This window comes from Pelophylax lessonae (genome assembly GCF_965119305.1).
Source record: "Pelophylax lessonae genome assembly, chromosome: 3".
Lineage (NCBI taxonomy): Eukaryota > Metazoa > Chordata > Amphibia > Anura > Ranidae > Pelophylax > Pelophylax lessonae.
Genome location: NC_138770.1, coordinates 517268579 through 517289532, shown reverse-complemented (window position 1 = coordinate 517289532; position 20954 = coordinate 517268579). Strand labels below are relative to the sequence as shown.

At 40.7% G+C, this 20954-nt stretch overlaps 2 protein-coding genes across 2 annotated transcripts in view; both read right to left on the bottom strand.

The window, feature by feature from the left end:
- Positions 1-20954, bottom strand: part of LOC309549693 (sulfotransferase 6B1-like) — a 607359-nt gene that overhangs the window by 371018 nt on the left and 215387 nt on the right. The window lies entirely within an intron of this gene.
- Positions 8054-20954, bottom strand: part of LOC309550611 (uncharacterized protein) — a 134499-nt gene continuing 121598 nt past the window's right edge. The window contains exons 11-15 of the mRNA XM_082250954.1: positions 19438-19527; positions 13905-14031; positions 11696-11790; positions 10731-10887; positions 8054-8245 (exon numbers count right to left, since the gene is read on the bottom strand). Of these exons, the coding sequence (XP_082107080.1) occupies positions 8115-8245; positions 10731-10887; positions 11696-11790; positions 13905-14031; positions 19438-19527 (600 nt within the window). The 3' untranslated portion in view covers positions 8054-8114. The remainder of the gene's footprint in view (positions 8246-10730; positions 10888-11695; positions 11791-13904; positions 14032-19437; positions 19528-20954) is intronic.

Genomic DNA, 20954 nt, shown 5'->3' with positions numbered 1-20954 from the left:
ACCTAGGCAATTACTCTTTTGGAACTCTTCTCATAAAAACCTCTAATTACTGCGGTATATGATGACATAAAGTAGAAGCTCCCTCCCCGTGATTGGTATATGTCCATGCATCTTTCTTCAATGGGTTTCTTCCTTCTTTTTTATATACAAACAACTCTATCCTCACCTATCTGTGTATCAACATGCACCGGGTGTGGCTATTTTCTACCGATAATGGTTTGACATATTATAACTAGCGCACTTTCTATATCCAACCCAGATACAAACACACAGGAGCGTTTGTATTTATACTCCTTGTGAACATCGGCTCCCCCATTTATGAGCTCAGTGACCGTCTTTTAGTCCTCCTCGTTACAGTACCAAAAAAGTTCAGAATATACACTGTACAGGTATGTTCATATCCTATACAGATATGTTTTCTCTATCATTTATATATACTGATGCCTAAAAAATAGTGTTATCTATTTCATACGGTGTGTGTCCCCACATGTGTCCCAATGGCTGTCCTCTTGCCTCCCCACCGGGCCCCCCCCCCTGATGGCTAGAACAGTAATATCATATGTGTTAAATGCCTTTTCTTTTACATTGACATTGTATATCACATATAAAATGCATTATTCTCATTTATGGAATATGTAGTAAATAATACATTCTGTCTCCTTAAAATTACTTATGTTTCTACACAGACAAAACAATTATTAAGCTCCAGACGAAGCTTTCACCGAGAAGGCGAAACATGTTGAGCAAACTGTCATGAGTAATGTATACCATGTATTTACTGTAAACTTCAGCCGACCCTGCTGACTGGCACCCTGAGCATCGAGGTGTCCGCCGGCAGGCTCTGTCTGCTTTGAAGTATATCACATTGGATGTATGCATAATACAACTTGTTCTGTACACAACTGTTCCCATACTATACGAAGGTCTAGTACCTCATGCAAGATTATATCTCATACTGTCGACCGTTTTCTGGTCTCATGTTCAATGTAGATTTTTTTCATCTGCTTGTATCACTAGATGTTTTTAAAGTGTTTGTTTAATAAAAAGCAATTTTATGAAAATTTAGTGCCCGAAATCCTTGTCTCCCAACCTTTCCATATCCAATGATTTAAATGTAGGATAGGGGCCTCTTCAGATGATATATATAATGACCCAGACTGCTGCTGTCTGGTGAGTCATGTGTTTTTGGATATTCGATCATAGAGTCAGTGACATGCTGCTGGAGGATGCGCAGCAATTTGAAAGCTGTGATGTTGGTTCAAAGGTTGATGAAGGGAAAAACGTGAACCTAGAGAGAGGGGTGACAATGACGGACAAGAAACCAGCAGTCGTTGCCACAGCTGAAGCATATTGCCAAGTTTTCTCCAGTGACGAGGAGGGAGAGGATGATGAGGTCACTGACTGTACTTTGGTGCCTGACAGGATAGAGGAGTAGGAGGAGGAGGAGAGGGAGGATGAGGAGGACGCACAACTCCAATGAGGCAGGATGTGCTCCAGGGGCTGTCATAGTAGTAGCCAACCTATTGCATCACAGCACAGAGCTCCACAGGTGCAGGGTGCTGCAAAATCCCCCAAATCAAACTCACAAAAGTTCATTAGTGTGGGCTTTTTTCAGCACATTTGCAGTAGACTGCAGCGTTGCTGTTTGCAACATCTGTCTAAAGCAGATCAAGCATGGCCAGAACACTAGCCGCTTGGGCACATCATGCTTGACAAGGCATATGACGACCTGCAATGCAGTCCATTGGCAACAGCACCTGAAAGAGGCACCAGATCAAAACAAGCATACATCACCTTGCTCCTTATCTGTGATCTCTAACCCTACTATACCTCATGCCTTCTCAAATACCAGCATTGAGAGGGATAATGGTATAGCAATGAGTGCCATAGAGACTTGCACCCAATCTGCTAGCAGTACACCACCACTTGAATTGAGCAGAAGTCAAATTTCACTACCACTGTTTTTTAACCGTAGAAAGAAATACTGTCCCAGCCATCCACATGCTCAGCGTCTTAATGCTAGCTTGGCCAAATTGCTAACATTACAATTGCTGCCTTTTCATCTGGTAGACTCTGCTTCCTTTTGCGAATTTGTGGAATGTGCTGCACCACAGTGGCAGGTCTCAAAAAGGCATTTCTTTTTGTGTAAGGCCATTCCGGCTCTCTCGAGGCAAAAAGGTAGTGTTTTGGCCTTGTTGGACAAAGCGGTCAGCAGGAAGGTGCACATTACTGCTGATTCTTGGTCCAGAAGGCATGGACAGGGACTTTACATTTCTTTCATGGCGCACTGGGTAACTCTGCTGGAAGCTGGGAAGGATTCAAGACTGGGTTCGGTGTTGCAGCTTGTTTTGCCACTACACCTCCAAAATGCTGGTGCTGGTTCTGCCACATCTGGCTACTCCACCACCTCCTCCTCCCCCTCTTCCTCCATGTCCTTTTCTGCTCAATTGTCCTCTGAAGCAGCAGTGCTCCCTAAGCTTTCAAGGGGCTACGCAAGCAGTTAGGCTAAAAGATGCCGTGCTGTGCTTCAGTTGGTATATCTAGGGTATAGGAGTCACACCGGTGCAAAGATTCTGTCAGCTCTGCAGGGGCAGGCTCAGAGATGGTTGACATCACGACAGCTTGAGCCAGGAATGGTTCTATGCGGCAATGGCACCAACCTTCTCTCCGCCCTCCGACAGGAACACTTGACACATGTTCCATGCTTGGAACATGTTCTGAATCTGGTGGTGAAGCGTTTCTTGAGCAGATACCCGGGCTTCCAAGATCTCCTGAGGCAGGCCAGAAAAGTCTGTGTACCACCTTTCCAGACACTGGGAGGTCCACATTCTCTGGATGTGTTTCTGAGGCATCGTTCAGCTAAAAAGGAGGAGAGGTGGAGAAGGCAGCCGGCTGACCAATGCCTTTAAACAGTTCTTTAGTCCTCAGGAGCACCCATGGCTGTTAGGTTTAAGCAACCATGGCCAGCGTCTCCATCATATGGTGCATGATTATCTAGGCACAAGAGCCGACTTGGAGACCTTTCCAGCTGAGCATCCACTGGGTTACTGGGTCTTGAGGATGGACCACTGGACAGAACTTGCTCAAAATGCAATGGAGCTACTGGCTTGTCCTGCTTCCAGCATGCTTTCCGAACGGACGTTCAGTGCTACTGAAGGTTTTGTGATGGACAAAAGAGTGCGTCTGTCCACAGACTCTGTTGACCAGCTGACTTTTATCAAAATGAACCAGTCATGGATTATCAAGCCCCTGATGCTGATGTAACTGATTGAATTTTCTAGGGGTCTGCCATCCCTTGAAGACTGCATATGCTACCTATCCTATTCCTCCACCTTGATTCTGCTAGCTTCCAACAATGTTTTTGGTTTAGGTCACTACCAACCCCCAAGGCCTAATTTTCCTGAACTTGTATGACAGGTGCATGCAATTTAAATGTTGTATGTCATTTTTAACAGCAGGCCCTGTCCCTGTGCCCTGCTAACTGTGACGGGTTACAGTGTTCAGGCACCAACAACACCAAAGGCCCAATATTTTTGCACCTGTATGACAAGTACATGCAATTTCAAATTTGTATGGTATTCTTACCAGCAGGTCCCGTTCCTGCACCCACCAAGAGTAACTGCGAGGGCTTGGTTATGGTGTACAGGCACCACCAACAGCACAGGCCCAATTTTTGGCACCTGTATAGCACGTGCAATTTCAAATTTGTATGGAATTCTTACCAGCAGGTCCCATTCCTGCGCCCAACAAGAGTAACTGCGAGGGCTTGGTTATGGTGTTTAGGCACCACCAACAGCAAAGGCCCAATTTTTGGCACCTGTATAGCACATGCAATTTCACATTTGTTTGAAATTCTTACCAGCAGGTCCCGTTCCTTCACCCAGCAAGAGTAACTGCAAGGGCTTGGTTACAGTGTTCAGGCACCACCAACAGCAAAGGCCCAATTTCCGGGTTCCGGGTGGAACGCAAGTGCCAGAACGCGGAAGCAGCATTCCCCGAGATAATGGTTTGATTGTCACTATCGCCTATCTTAATCTACTACACTGTAAGTGTTACTCTTTTAATATATATATGATATACTTCCCCATGGAGTCTCTCCTTGTTTATGTGATGCATATGAGCCCAGCATCCTGGCATTAAGACTTTAAAGGAGGATGGCTTATTCCTGGCTGGAAGCACTCAGTGGATATTTGCTATACCCTGTCTTGCATTTGTGCACAAAGGCTCCTATTGACCCCCTATAATCTGAGGGTCTACAATCTCTGGTAAGAAGTTTGACTCACCGGGTGGTCAAGGTGTATGGTGGAGGTGTTTATATTGCAAGAAGTCCAAATTGGACCCTTCTGATATTCCAAATCCTTGAATAGTGCTTATTGGACTGCCTTGTGGCCCATTAACATTGCTGTTGGGACTCTAATTTTTGCACTTTATTGCACTAGTCACTCATTGTATTTATCACTGTCTATTTATATATAATTCACTTATATTAATTTTTTATTACCTATTAAGCTATTTAACATACCTTTACTCTATTTGCAATTTATTTTTTGATTGGTGTTATACAGTGATTGATTTGATTAATTTGTGCATGAGTATAATAATTATTAATTTTATTGTTATATGTGCATTACACTTAAGGGGTGAGATATATTCATTCATTTGATTTTGCGATTATATACTATTATATAATTTTTTTACAATTTCAAATTCGTAGGGTATTCTTACCAGCAGGTCCCGTTCTTGCACCCAGCAAGAGTAACTGCGAGGGCTTGGTTATGGTGTTCAGGCACCAACAGCAAAGGCCCAATTTTTGGCACCTGTAAAGCACATCCAATTTCAAATTTGTATGGAATTCTTACCAGCAGGTCCCGTTCCTGCACCCATCAAGAGTAACTGCAAGGGCTTGGTTACGGTGTTCAGGCACCACCAACAGCAAAAGCACAATTTTTGGCACCTCTGTAGCACATTTAATTTCACATTTGTATGGAATTCTTACCAGCAGGTCCCGTTCCTGCACCAAGCAAGAGTAACTGCAAGGGCTTGGTTATGATGTGCAGGCACCACCAACAACCAAGGCCCAATTTTTCTGCACCTGTATGACAAGTACATTTGATTTGAAATTTTGTATGTATATTTGTATATGACATTTTTTGCTTTAGAAATGTCAGTATTGCTGCAACAGGCTACATACATCGTAGATATGCACTACTTTACAGGCACATTCAGGGGACCCCCCAGGCACGATATATGAAGGAATTTTTCATTTTTATAGTTTCACGTCAAGCCTCAGTAAAACCAGTGCTCCTTTAAAAACTATCGTTTTTAAAAACATTTTTTTCATTGCTACATGTTCTCGCGGTGTTCTGGTGCGAACCGAACCAGGGGGTGTTCGGCTCATCGCTAGTAGGGGTCACACATGCATGCTGACAGGGGAGAAGGGATGGAATTTGTGTCCCTGCGAAGCAGGGAATAAATTCCATCTCTCCTCCTTCTAAAAGCACCTCACACAGTACACAAACACTGGCTAGGCACCCAGTTAACCCTTTGAACACCCCTGATATTAATCCCTTCCCAGTCAGTGTCATTAGTACAATGACTGCATATTTTGAACTCTGACCCCTGTATTAGTGTCATTGGTCCCCAAAAAGTGTCAAAATGTCTGCCACAATATCAGCCCCGTTATTATTTCACCACCATTATTAGGTAAAAAAATGTATACGTATCCCATAGCTTGTAGAGGCTATAACTTTTGCGTAAGCCAATTAATATACGCTTATTGCAATTTTTTTTTACTAAAAATATATAGCAGAATACATATTGACCTACATTTATGACATATATATATATATATATATATATATATATATATATATATATATATTTATTATATATATTTATTTTTTATAGCAGAAAGTAAAAAAATATATGTTTTTTTTTAAATTGTCAGACTTTGTTTATTGTGCGAAAAAAATTTAAAATGACGAGGTGATAAAATAACACCAAAAGAAAGCTCTGTTTGATCTGGCAGATCACAGGTTAAACGGTCACTGATATAGATAATGTAATAAAACAAATTTTTTTAAAAAATATTTTTATTGTAAAAGTAAAACAGTGCAACATAAATGTAGTCTGATATTTGACACTGTTTTTAGTAAACAAACACATCAATATCTGGTTTGATTGATGTAGTATCAATTCTGAATGAATTCTCAAGGTGCTCAATGGATATTTTGGTTCTAATTTTTCCCTTTGTGTGTTTCATCTTTGAAAGTAGTTGCTCACAAATATAGGTGTTGCTGAAAACTGATAACATGAATTCTAGGTATTACTTGTATGTGTTTTCCCGTTGAGAGCAAAATTTTATGTCTGTGTTAATTTCAACCACTTGCCGCCCGCCCACCGTCAAATGATAGTGGAGCGGTGCGGCTCTCGTTCTGAGATGACATCATGTCATGTGACAGAGCTCCGAAAACACCCGCTCCCATACGCCCACGGGGGCATGCAGCATGGAGACTCAGATCTTGGTAAAGAGCCAATGTTTTGTCTCTTTACCCATGTGATCAGCTGTGTCCAATCACAGCTGGTCCAGTGTAAATGCGGAAGTTCCATTTATCGGCACTCCCCGCCTCTCACTGTCAAAGTGTGTGGCGAGGAGAGCTGATCAGCGGCTCCTCCTCGAAGGGGAGTCCATGACAAGTAATCAGGGCACTGATCATCACCGCCCTGATTACAGTAAAGCAACAGCAGTGGCCATCAGTGACACCAAACAGTGCACATAATTGACACCAATTAATGTCCATCAGTGATGCAAGTCAGTTCCCGTCAGTGCCTGCTCATCTGTGCTGCCCATCAGTGCCCATCCGTGCCATCAGTCAGTTCCAGCAGTGCCACTTATCAGATATCAGTGCCACCTATCAGTGCCCATCAGTGCCGCATATAAGTGCCTCCTCATCAGTGCCACCTCATAGGTGCCCATCAGTGCCGCCTCATCAGCGCACATCAGTGAAGGAGAAAAATTACTTATTTACTAAATTTACTAACAGAAACTATTTTTCAAAATGTTTTGTCTTGTTTTTAGTAAAAAAAATTTAAAAAACCTGCGATGAATAATTACCACCGAAAGAAAGCTCTATTTGTGTGAAAAAAGTGATCACTTGGGTACAGCATTGCATGACCGCGCAATCGTCATTCAAAGTGTGACAGCGCTGAAAGCTGAAAATTGGCCTAGGTAGGCAGTGCCCTGTATTGTGGTTAAATGACCAACCAGCTTTTTTAATATATGGGCAACTTTGTTGGTAGCCATTGCTGTACACTTTTGTTATTGTGCCTTTTTAAACACTCTAAGTGCTATAAAACTAAAAGCTACGTGTGTGTGGGCTAAATGTATCTCACCAATGCCTCAATTTTTGAAGCCTCATGAGTGATTTTTTTTTCTTATTGTCATTATTTTATATTATTGAAGAGATTTTATACACAGAAATGAATGTGTTATTGTAGAATCATTTTGTGGTTTTATCACTACTGGACGCAGGGCACTAAAAGACACGGGCCATAAGGAGGAACCGTAGAGCATAGTGACACAGAGCAAAGGTTCTGCAAACAGATGCAGGGTCAGGTAAGTCTTCTTTTACAGGAGCTTTTTTTATTTACTTTATTTTTTTTTTTTTTTTTTTATTTTTTTAGCAGTATAGTTACCTTATAATTAATATTTGATAAATATTATCTATTGATTATATCAAACACTTTTTAGCTATACTGATCTGTTCTAAAATTGTCAACACAAGCCTATTGTATGATGTATGGAGATCAAGAGCTTCCGTAAAAAATGTGTCTGTATGGTGGACCCTATTAGTACATATATGTTGGCTGGTCTAAAGGAGACGATTAACAGTATGCATATCAAAGTGCTGTACAAGCTGTTGGAACTACTGTATATAAATCCTGTACAATAGTATTTTAATCAGAATAAATTTATTAACTTCAAACTTCTGAATTTTATATAGAATTACTAAAAGAAAAACCGGTACTTTAATGTGTTTTTTTTATTATTTAAAACAAGCACATAAAAACATAAAACTTGAGGAAGTGATCTAATGTACCAGACAAAAATCACATTAAAATGTACAGTATTTTTTATAGTTTATCATATTTCCTAGTTTTGTTCCAGCAAGAGACTTTTCAAACTGTGCATCCACCTCTTTGCTCTGTTCTTCAGTAAAAAGACTCTTCCAGTCCCCTACTTCTCCTTTAAAAGCAAAAAATAAATAATAGTTATTAAGTCCTTTTGGAATACCGCAGTCCATGAAATTTACATAATAACTTTCTGTTTTTGTTAAAAATGCCTCCATTTTGTTTTCTCTCTTTGAAAAGTATATCCACTAAAATTTCTCAAAAGTGTAATACTTTCTGTTTACTGTTTATTTTTTCAGATATTATTGATATTTGTAGATTTCTGCTACTCCAATATTGACGATATTATGGAATTCTCCAAGTACTGTACACTTGACATTTGCATAGTACATTTTTGGATGTCTGCCGTTTTATCTTTTCAGTTAGCCCAGAATTGGGCCCCTATCCCTTGCGTATGTCTGCATTTTAAAAAGAGGAATTCTTGATTCATATTTTGCAATATATGCCAGATGACTATGGAAATGTGATGCTCTTTTGGCAAGTCTCACATTAGCTGCAAATATTTTAGTTTAACTTTGTACTTTAAATGTAATATGTGGCAACTAATATACACTGTATGGACTATAAAATATTTTGCTTTTCATTTTTTTTTTTTTATGACAAAATGTAAATTGGTATCTAACTGGTGCAGTCTATATCAAATAAACATCCTTATCATTTCATAGTACATTTTTTTTTGTGTTGGCTGGATCTTCATAGTCTGATGGATATAAAGAAAAATTGAGCATCAACATTGCAGTGAGCTTTTCTGCTTGGTTAGATACAATTGGGATGGTCTGATTAGTTAGACTCTCGCGGAGAATGTGATTTACTAATGAAGTTGAGAATGTTTACTCAAAGCATTGTGTGGCTATTCCCTACAATGATCTAATTATGTGAAAAGCAAATTCTTGTTCACTTTGAGTACCCAGTCACATGTTTTTTACATGATTAGATTATTGAAATGGATATTCACATTTTTTTCCAGTGGAAATTTTCTCTGGACAAAAAAAAAAAAATGATCCCTTGCAGTTGGCCACTGTAAGGAATAATACTGTAGGTCATTCTTTCTCGGAGAGAGGAAAAACAGTTTTACTTAGCTGATCCTCCACCCCCTAATGGGTGGCGCTCCCCCACAATCCGGTGGTGGACTGTCCCTCAACATCTTCACATCCAGTGCAGGGCTATGAACCCTGCTCTGATCTTGATGATGTCAAGACTATAGACCGGTGGACTGTGGGAATGCAGATGCTACAGGGACCAGTCTAGCTGCAGGGACGATCAGGGGATCAGGTAAAAAAAATCTCCACTTATTGTTCCCTGGACATAAACAAGCAATTACCCCTTGTAGCGTGGGCACAGCCCTACTGCAATGGATAATTTTTTTGAGGGGGTTTTAAAGTGGTAGTAAACTCCACCCCAAAAAAAATAGCCTTCCTGCTATGTTATGCCATAGTGTTCTAGTATACACAGCATATTGGCACATTATGGCAGACTCACCTGTAAAAAAAAAAAAAAGCAATCAAGCAGTGAGCTGTCACCGATCCCACAGGCACAGAGTGCTTTCATCTTTATCTGGTCTTCTAGGGTTCTGTCTCTTTGGTCATTTGAATAGCTGGGCCTCGAAGACATCACTCCTGCACATGTGCAAAGGAGTCACATCACCACGGCACACAGCGGGTGCCGTAAATGCGATGGGAGCGGCACATTTTCGGCTCAGTTCACATTACTGCTGACAGACAGGGGTAGACATTTATGACAGAAGAGACCACTAGGGTCTCTTCTGTTCTAAAAACCCCTGCCTGTCAGTGGTTTTTACAAATATGAGTTAAATACCACAGTTATTCAGCCACACTAGGTCGTTTTTGGTATATATTGTTTACCTGCCACATCATATCCTGAGTGTGACTGGCCAACTTTACAACAACATAGTCAAAGAGACACTAAGAACTTTTAAACTTGCACATGTAGTCAGATGAAGGAAAACTTCAAAAAAGCTCAAAATCTTTGGCAAGTCAACCCCTGTGCCGTATGGCTTCCCTCAATGGGGACCCAATAGTAGCTCAAACCATAGAATACAGAAAGGTGTGTCAGACCAAATAAGGGTGAAGGAGTCCAAGTTAATTTTAGATGTTTATAAAACTGTTTGGGGACAACACCATTCCCCTTTCTTTAGGGCTCAACAAAAGATAACACCTACCCAACTTTACAATAAAGTTGGGCATTTGTTTCAAGACTAATGTTCTGCAGTAAGGTAAAGATGATATTTTACATATAAACAGCCAGGTTGTGCAAACATGTTTTCAGCTTACTATTCCTAATTAGCACAGTATGCAAAAGAACATTATCTACACAGAATTCAAGCAATTTATTATTTAAAAAAAAAAAAAAAAAACTAAGAACCCATAAGAAAAAGATTATATTTCTGAAGACAAATCATTTTGCTTTGCATATGATTGGGTGGTTGAAGAAAGCTGCTTTTTCTCTGTATACCAAACCCAATGTATTAGATTTAAATCGTATTTGTACAACAAAGGCTAAATCAGTTTTAATATTTTTACCTTTTCTGAAGAAAACGTTTGCAAGATCTCCATGTGTGTTACTGGATTTCTCCTTCATAGACGAAAAAGTCGTTTTTTCCTGTACTAACTTGATTTGCTCATCTGTCACGCCTAAGCCATAGAAATCACTTATTTTTCTCAGCTCTCTTGAAAAGTCCTTTAGACAAAAAAAAATAAAACATTTTTTATTATATATTATATATATTATTTATATATCTCAATATAGTGGCATAATATTAAGAAAAAATGACTTAATGTTCTCTGAAGCACTGAAGAATACTCACCAGAGAATGCACCCCCCAAGGAAATACATATATTAATAGAAATTATTGATTTAGGCTGGGTTCACACTTAACACGAATACGGCTCACAGCAGGGGTTCCATACGTCCCTGTTCTCCCTTTCAGGGATGAATCAGGCCCAAATTTTTGCCTGAATTCGGACCTGAAACTAAGCCAAAGATGCACAGGACCCCCGTGCAATCCGCTCCGCAGCTGCCACAGAGATGTGTGAACTGGCTCCATGGAGAGCTTGTCACACTCTCCTCTATCATGCGAATTGGATGCGGGGAAACTGGGGTCCAGAAGTATATTATGCACAGGGTGCAGGGTTCAGGAGTGCACTATGCACAGACTGAAGGGTTCAGGAGTGCATATCTCAGCACTCAATGCCCACGCCTCCCGTCCACAGAAACACTGCACTGGGCAGCCGCTCCTCCCTTGTCCCACTCAAGGAGTGCAGACACAGAGAGGATTCTGTTGCAGCAGACAGCAAAAAGACACTGTCGCTTATAAACACAAAAGTCGGACAGTAAATTATTTTGTAAGACCTTGCAGTATATTTTACAGCTGTATTTTTGACTGTTCATAAATCTATTTACTAAACAAAGCCAGTGACAATTTTTAACAGTAAAAGTCTAAGCAGTTTTTAGTTTTATTGCAAACAATAGAAGTTATTGGAATTACCTCTTTCATGTCTTCAAATGTAAGTACCAAAATATTGCCATCATCGATATGTTTCTCCCACTGAAGAGTATAATCAAAGTACGATCCATAGATTACTAGAAAAATAAGACAATATGCAACACTTAATACCATAAAACACAAGTGGGTTTTCACTTTGTTTTACCTTACTTACTAAAGTAGTGAAATTCATTTTTCAAAGTAAAAATTTCCTTAGAAAGTGAACACGATATTTATTTTTATAAATCAACCCCCATTGTTTCCTTTGTTAAAGGGTTTTTCTACCCTACCTGTAAGTTTAGCTCTTGAACCAAATGACAATTAACAGGTAGAGTTTTTCCATTACATAGAAGATACCCCTAGAGATTATATATACAGTGCCTTACGAAAGTATTCGGCCCCCTTGAACTTTTCGACCTTTTGCCACATTTCAGGCTTCAAACATAAAGATATAAAACTAATTTTTTGTGAAGAATCAACAACAAGTGGCACACAATCATGAAGTGGAACGAAATTTATTGGATATTTCAAACTTTTTTCACAACTAAAAAACGGAAAAATTGGGTGTGCAAAATTATTCAGCCCCCTTAAGTTAATACTTTGTAGCGCCACCTTTTGCTGCGATTTCAGCTGTAAGTCGCTTGTCTCTATCAGTTTTGCACATTGAGAGACTGAAATTTTTGCCCATTCCTCCTTGCAAAATAGCTCGAGCTCAGTGAGGTTGGATGGAGAGCGTTTGTGAACACAAGTTTTCAGTTCTTTCCACAGATTCTCGATTGGATTCAGGTCTGGACTTTGATTTGGCCATTCTAACACCTGGATATGTTTATTTGTGAACCATTCCATTGTAGATTTTGATTTATGTTTTGGATCATTTGGTCAATTGGAAGACAAATCTCCATCCCAATCTCAGGTCTTTTGCAGACTCCCATCAGGTTTTCTTCCAGAATGGTTCTGTATTTGGCTCCATCCATCTTCCCATCAATTTGAACCATCTTCCCCTGTCCCTGCTGAAGAAAAGCAGGCCCAAACCATGATGCTGCCACCACCATGTTTGACAGTGGGGATGGGGTGCTCAGGGTGATGAGCTGTGTTGCTTTTACGTCAAATATAACGTTTTGCATTGTTGCCAAAAAGTTTGATTTTGGTTTCATCTGACCAGAGCACCTTCTTCCACATGTTTGGTGTGTCTCCCAGGTGGCTTGTGGCAAACTTTAAACGACACTTTTTATGGATATCTTTAAGAAATGGCTTTCTTCTTGCCACTCTTCCATAAAGGCCAGATTTGTGCAGTATACGACTGATTGTTGTCCTATGGACAGAGTCTCCCACCTCAGCTGTAGATCTCTGCAGTTCATCCAGAGTGATCATGGGCCTCTTGGCTGCATCTCTGATCAGTCTTCTCCTTGTATGAGCTGAAAGTTTAGAGGGACGGCCAGGTCTTCGTAGATTTGCAGTGGTCTGATACTCCTTCCGTTTCAATATTATCGCTTGCACAGTGCTCCTTGGGATGTTTAAAGCTTGGGAAATCTTTTTGTATCCAAATCCGGCTTTAAACTTCTCCACAACAGTATCTCGGACCTGCCTGGTGTGTTCCTTGTTCTTCATGATGCTCTCTGCGCTTTAAACAGACCTCTGAGACTATCACAGTGCAGGTGCATTTATACGGAGACTTGATTACACACAGGTGGATTCTATTTATCATCATTAGTCATTTAGGTCATCATTGGATCATTCAGAGATCCTCACTGAACTTCTGGAGAGAGTTTGCTGCATTGAAAGTAAAGGGGCTGAATAATTTTGCACGCCCAATTTTTCAGTTTTTTTATTTAACAAAGTTTGAAATATCCAATAAATTTTGTTCCACTTGTTGATTCTTTACAAAAAATTACAGTTTTATATCTTTATGTTTGAAGCCTGAAATGTGGCAAAAGGTCGCAAAGTTCAAGGGGGCCGAATACTTTCGCAAGGCACTGTGTGTGTATATTATATATCATACACACACCCCTTTTATAAAGATTTACTGACATTACAAGCGAAATTAATGCTAACATTTTTCAAAACTTTACAGAGCATAATGTAGCTGTACATATAAAAATATATCAAGAATAGAAGCATGTGACAAAACAGTGTTTTGGATTAACTTTGTTTTGCCTCTTTTTTAGTGCACCTCCTTTTTTTAACTGTATTTTTAGTGACATTTAGTCAGTACCATTTCCACTTATATAATCCTTGAAGAACAAGTCCCAAGATTCATATGACGGAAGTGCAGGATTCTTGTTTGTAAAATGGTAGTAAGACACAGCTGTATCTTTTGGATTCCGAATAATGAGTAACATCTGTAACAAAACACATTTGTTTAAAGAAAGCCTTGCTCACTATATTACTTCAGTAACATATGCACATGATTGCACCAAATTATAACTATCATATTTTTTTTCATGCATTATCATAATTTTTATAGTTCCATTTTAAATAAAATGTATTATTAGGCTGTAAAATCAAACTACATTAAAAAAAAAAAAATAGTTTTTCTAGTCACAGCGCATAACAAATACACATGGACAACAGTTTTAAAACCTATACAATATTTTATTTCCACAAAAACATAAAAAATATTTGGCTCAATATTGATCCTAAAATACCACAATGTTCACCATTATGTATATGTACTGTATATAAAATATTTACTCTTTTGCTCTAAGAGACTGGATGATAAATGCCAAAGATGGCATATAGTAAACCTATAGCACAGAGTTTACATAATATCTTGATGTAGTAAGCAACATGATAGATGAGGGCGTTAGCAGAGCATTTTTTCTTTTTCAACGCATTTCACAGATAAAGTCGGCTTCCTCAGCACAGAACAGAAACATGATGATTATACAAAATGCGATAGAAAAAGATTATTTTAAAATCAATCAGTGCCACTATATGTGCATTATATACACTGCTCAAAAAATTAAAGGAACACTTTGAAAACACATTAGATCTCATTGGGAAAAATATAATGTTTGATATCTTTACTGATATGGAATGGGTAATGTGTTAGGAATGAAAGGATGCCACATCACTTGATGGAAATTAAAAATATCATCCTACTGAATTCAAAGATCCCCAAAAAATCAAAGTGAAAAAAATTATGTAGCAGGCTATTCCATTTTTCTGTAATTTCATTGCAGCAACTCAAAATTGTATCCAGTAGTTTGTATGGCCCCCACATGCTTGTATGCATGCCTGATAACGTCAGAGCATGCTGTTAATGAGACAACGGATGGTGTCATGGTGTATTTTCTCCCAGATCTGGACCAGGGCATCACTGAATTCCTGAACAGACTGAGGTGCAACCTGGAGGTGTTGGATAGACCGAAATATAATGTCTCTATTGTATTTAGGTCAGGCGAGCGTGGGGCAATTCAATGGTTTCAATTCCTTCATCCTCCAGGAACTAGCTGCATACTCTCGCAACATGAGGCTGGGCATCGTCATGCACCAGGGGGAACCCAGGACCCACTGCAACAGTGTAGGGTCTGACAATGGGTCCAAGGAGTTCATCCCGATACCTAATGGCAGTCAGGGTGCCATTGCCTACCCTGTAGAGGTCTGTGCTGAAGGATGTTACATGCAGCATAACATTCTCGATGGCTTCTCTAGACTCTTTCATGTCTGTCACATGTCCCCAGGGTGAATCTGCTTTCATCTGTGAAAAGCACAGGGTGCCAGTGGCAGACCTGCCAGTTCTGGTGTTCAATGGCACATGCCAATGGAGCTCAACAGTGCCGGACAGTGAACACAGGGCCCACTAGAGGACCGTGGGCCCTCAAGCCACCCTCATTAAGTCGGTTTCTGATTGTTTGGTCAGAGACATTCACACAAGTGGCCTGCTGGAGTTCATTTTGTAGGGCTCTGGCAGTGCTTATCCTGTTCCTCCTTGCACAAAGGAGCAGATACCAGTCCTGCTGATGAGTGGAGGACCTTCTAAGGCCCTGACCAGCTCTCCTAGAGTAACTGCCTGTCTCCTGGAATCTCCTCCATGCTCTTGAGTTTGGGGGAGACACAGCAAACCTTCCAGCAATGGCACATATTGATGTGCCATTCTGGAGGCGGTGGACTGTCTGTGTAACTTCTATAGGGTCCAGGTATCACCTCATGCTACCAGTAGTGACACTGACCCTAGCCAAATGCAAAACTAGCGAAAAACAGTCAGAAAAATGGGTAGGGAAAAAGTGTCAGTGGTCTTTACCTGTAAAACTATTCCTGTTTTGGAGGTTGTTTGAATTGTTACCTATCTAGTGCACCTGTTAATTTAATTAACACCAAAGCAGCTGAAACGGATTAACAACCCCCTCTGCTACTTAACTGACTAGATCAATAGCCCAGGAGTTTAAATTACTTGATGCTACACTGTTATTATAACGTGTTCCTTTAATTTTTTTGAGCAGTGTACATTTAGATATTGCATTACATTGCCTTGCCAGAAATGCCCTTGTGCCCCGGTGTCTGCCCAGGTAGTAGCTTTGCCCTCTATTACAAAGCCATGCTCACTTTATGCTCAAGTATGTGAAGCAAACAAGAGAATACATATAATCTGATCATGTAAGATCTCAATGAGTAAATTCCACATATAGTGGTACTAACAAATTATTTTTCTGTCCCATTTAGTGTACTATTTCAGTTCTGTCCTGAGTAAGTGGATTATATCCTTGAAAATTGAACATGTTGAAATTGAAAGGATGCCCTGCCAAAGGCCTTGTCTACCATGTTGCTTACTACATCAAGATTTTATGTAAAATCTGTGACATAGAAATACTAGTGGGCATTGCTGGGGTTTAACATCCATTCTTTTAGAATAGAAGAATTAAATATTGTATATAAATATGTTAGGATCAGTTGTCATATTTTATGATTAATGTTGTGGTCATTGTGATTGGTCACAGCAATGACATTGTACAAGGCCAGTGAAATAATGAAGTAATAGTAGTAAACTAAGGCTGAATGAATGCAGCCGAACATTGTAAGGAAATTGGTTGCTTATACGACTGTGTGAGCAATCACAGTGTACATACCATCACCAGAGCAAATGCAGTGTCACTATGGTGACATTGTACTTTTGTGGTGGTGATCATGGACAATGACTGGCTGCTCTGGTAACACTAAGTCAGTGCCACCAGCCATTGTCTCTGATCACCGTCACAGCAGTACAATGTCACAAGGCTGCAGTGTCCCTAACAGGGTTGCCAACCATGCGTAAATTTATGGACAGTTTGTAAACATCTGCCGATTTACCAGATGTCTGTAAATGTCCAAAGTGGACTGTGACTGCCCACAAAGAAATTGGCTTTCGCCGACTTTGGAACTACACATGGAAGGTACCAAAGCCGGCTGGGCTTGGGCTAACTCTGCCAAGGGTACATGCACAGTGACGTCATGGCACCACCACCACTCAGCACTGAGGACTGGAGGGCAGGGGTGAATGGCCCGAAGGCCCAGGGCAAGTAGGGAGCCCCATCCCATGAGAGGCTCCTGAGAGGACAGAGTGGAATGAACAGTCAGAGCTGCAGGATGAATAGAGTAAAGGGGGTCTGGTCCTGAGGAGAGAGAGAGACCATGCTGAGCTGTGCCTGGCTCGGGACTGGCCAACATCCACACCGTCTAGTCTACTGAACAGCAGCAAAAAGAGGTGGGAGCAAAGCTCTAAATTGACAGTTATGGGATACAGGGCAGTGCTCTGCAGGACAGTAATGGGAGTACAGTGCAATATTCTAGAACGTATCTTGCTACTAGTGTAATGCTCTGCAGTGCCATTAATGCTAGGTATAGTGCAATGATTTGCAACTTCTCCTACTGCTTATATAATGCTCTGCAGTGCCAGTTATGTTGGGTACAGTGTAAAGTTCTTCAGTGCCAGTTATGTGGGACACAGTGCGATGCTCTGCAACTTATCCTACTGTTAGTATAATGCTCTGCAGTGCCAGTTACACTATAGTGTCAAACGCGCTCATCCATGTCTTCATGGACCATGTTTGTGCACTGGTGCGCAGTCATGTTGGAACAGGAAGGGGCCATCCCCAAACTGTTCCCACAAAGTTGGAAGCATAAAATTGTCCAAAATGTCTTGGTATGCTGACACCCTAAGAGTTCCCTTCACTGGAACTAAGGGGCCAACCCAACACCATAATCCCCCCCCTCCACCAAATGATTTGGACCAGTGCACAAAGCAAGGTCGATAAAGACACGGATGAGCGAATTTGGGATGGAGAAACTTGACTGGTCTGCACAGAGTCCTGACCTCAACCTGGCAGAACACCGTTGGGATGACTTTGAGGGGAGACTGCGAGCTGGGCCTTCTTGTCCAACATCAGTGCCTAACCTCACAAATGTGCTTCTTGAAGGATGGTCAAACATTCCCATAGATGCACTCCTAAACCTTGTGGACAGCCTTACCAGAAGAGTTGAAGCTGTTATAGCTACAAAGGGTGGACCAACTCAACATTGAACCCTAGGGACTAAGACTGGAATGCCATTACAGTTCATGTGTGTATAAAGACAGGTGTCCCAATATTTTTGACAAAATAGTGTATATTGGGTGGAAATTGAAACATGTTCTGCAGTGCTATTTATGTAGGTATAGTGTGATGATCTGCAGCTTACCGTACTGTTAGTTTAATTCTCTGCAGGGCCAGGTTGGGTATAGTGCAATGTTTTACAGATTATTCTGCTGTCAGTGCAATATTTCGTATGTTGTGTACAAACAATGATCTGCAGTATTGGTTCTGTGGAGTACAGTGCATTGCTCTGCAAGTTAGGTACAGTGCAATACTCTACAGTGCTTGTTATGTTGTCTACAATGCAATTCTCTGCAGTGTTTGTTATGTTGGGCACAGTGCTGCAATGCTCTGCCAGCTGGTTATGTTGGAAACAGGGCAATGCTCTGAAGAGCACATTGACGTTGGATTGGGTGCAGTTTTGGTTATGTTGAGTACAGTGCAATACTCTGCAGGTTGGTTATGTTGGGTAAAACGCTGCAATGCTCTGCAGTGTCTATGCTGGGAACAGTGCAATGTTCTAGAGAGTACAATGGGCTTGGAGTGGGTGCAGTGTAAAATTGTTGTACCTGATGCCCTAGGTTATTTCACTTTGGGAGCACAGCTGCACCAGTCAGTGTCCTTAATCACCCCAGCACTAGTCACAGTGTCCTTGATTATTGTTAACAGAAGGTTTGGAGTTTTCCAATTAGTATACTTTAAATAAATCACCCTATTTATCCAATATATTTTATGTGCACAGTCACTAACTATACAGTGCAATCCACATCTGTTTTCACCTTGCCAACATAAATGCATCGCAGCACAACAAAACGCACTGTAACACACTGCCATGTGTTATGGTTCACTGTGTTACAAAAATAAAAAATATACATTTTTGATGTGTTTTAGTGTCTTAGGTTGCCCAATGAAAAGAAATTAAGAAAAAAAAAACTGAGGAAGTTATAGTAATCGGCAGCATTCTGTATGCTACAAGACTTAGAATATTTACCCATTAACTTTTAGTCGATACAAAAGTGGATTGGACAAATCAATGAGGAAACTAAATGAAAACAACATAGCTGATGATGCAATGTTTTTTTTTTTTTTTTTTTTTTTTTGTAAGTTTGCAAAAAAGGTAAAAGATATTCTTAAAATATAGCTAAAACCTAAAAAAACAAGATTTTTGGTTCAAATTGAACATGCTCACTTATACTCTACCTTGATCTTCTTTTCAAAAAAGCTTTTAGGAATATCTTCGCATGGAATATGCGTTGCCAAAACTCTTGGTGAAGGCTGTTGTGACAAATACTATAGAGGAGTAAAATAATTAATTATTATTGGTAATATGAGCTTAATTTTAGGTTTATTTTTCATCAAGAAATAACAGATGTACATCATTTGTCTGTTGGAGTCACAGATAATGCAAAATCAATAATCGGAGTTGTCTCCTTCCTGTCCACATCCCCACCCCTCCACCACATGACCACCTAAACTGATTGGTGGGGGCCTTCCTGCTCCGTACCCTACTGATCGAGTTTGTCACTATTCAGAGCTGCTTGTCTTTTTTGACATAACCTATTTTTAGAAACCCATTAATTTAAATGCAGTCATCTTTTAGCGAATTAACTACAGTGGAACCTGTTATGTTTATATTGCAAAGTGCAGTAATCCAATGCTATCAGTTAGCAAAAGAAACTCTTAACTAGTGATGAGGCCAACATACCTGGATTTGATCAAAAGCTGGCAAATACGACCAAAGTTTGGGTGCCAAACCTGAACCCCATTGAGGTTAATAGGAACCGAATGTTTTCTGGGATAATAGGCAAATGAATATCAAACATATGGCATGGGGGCTTGGCAGTGCCCTAGGAGACACATACCAAAACCTTCCCAGATAGCAAGCAAATGAGCTGCAAGTTTGAAAATGACTTGCTAAGCTATTGCTAGGCTTGCCAGGCTTGACAGGTTTGTTGCACAATTGCAGCATGACTCCAGATCAACTTTATTTGCAAACATTCTGCAAGTCTGCTGCAAGTTCGGTTTCAGTTTTGTTGTGCAATAGTGTCAGGGAAATGGCCGTAGTGAGACTGGCACTTCGGCCAGTACTAGTAATGGGCACATCAGGCACATTCCCGCATGCGTGCGCACCGGCAGAAGATTGGCGAATGGGCACACACAAGTGCGCTGTGGTGTGTGTCAGCGAACGCGTGTGTGCAATGGCGCACGCATGATGTAATACACCATTTGCTGGCCTATATAAGACCTCTGCTGATCCCATCAAGTTGCTGGATTGTCATCAGCCTTCCTGTGTCCTGAGCATAACGATCTTGGATTTCCCATTGTAATTCGGCTTGTTCCTGGCCTGTCTGCTCTCCTCTCCTGGCTCTGACCCTCTGGCTTGTCTCACCTACCTTGCTCCAGTTTTGCTCCTCAGTGTATGACCTCGGCTTGTTTCACAGACTCTGACATTGCTTTCCACCTGCCTTCCTGTTGTGACCTCGGCCAAGTTCCTGTTGCCGCTACCTGCCTGTGCCCCCGGACTGATTATCTGTGTTTTACCCTCGGCTTGGCCTCTACACCTGTTCCCTGGTTGCGCAAGTTTACTTAGTTCATCTGGAGCCTCCTGGAAGACATCTGCCTAGCATCCTTCAGGTGATCACCAGTCCAACTCTCCTGACCCTGTTGGCAACCTGTGCTTCTTTGGGTGCTACACCACCGGTCTCATCTTCAGGGGT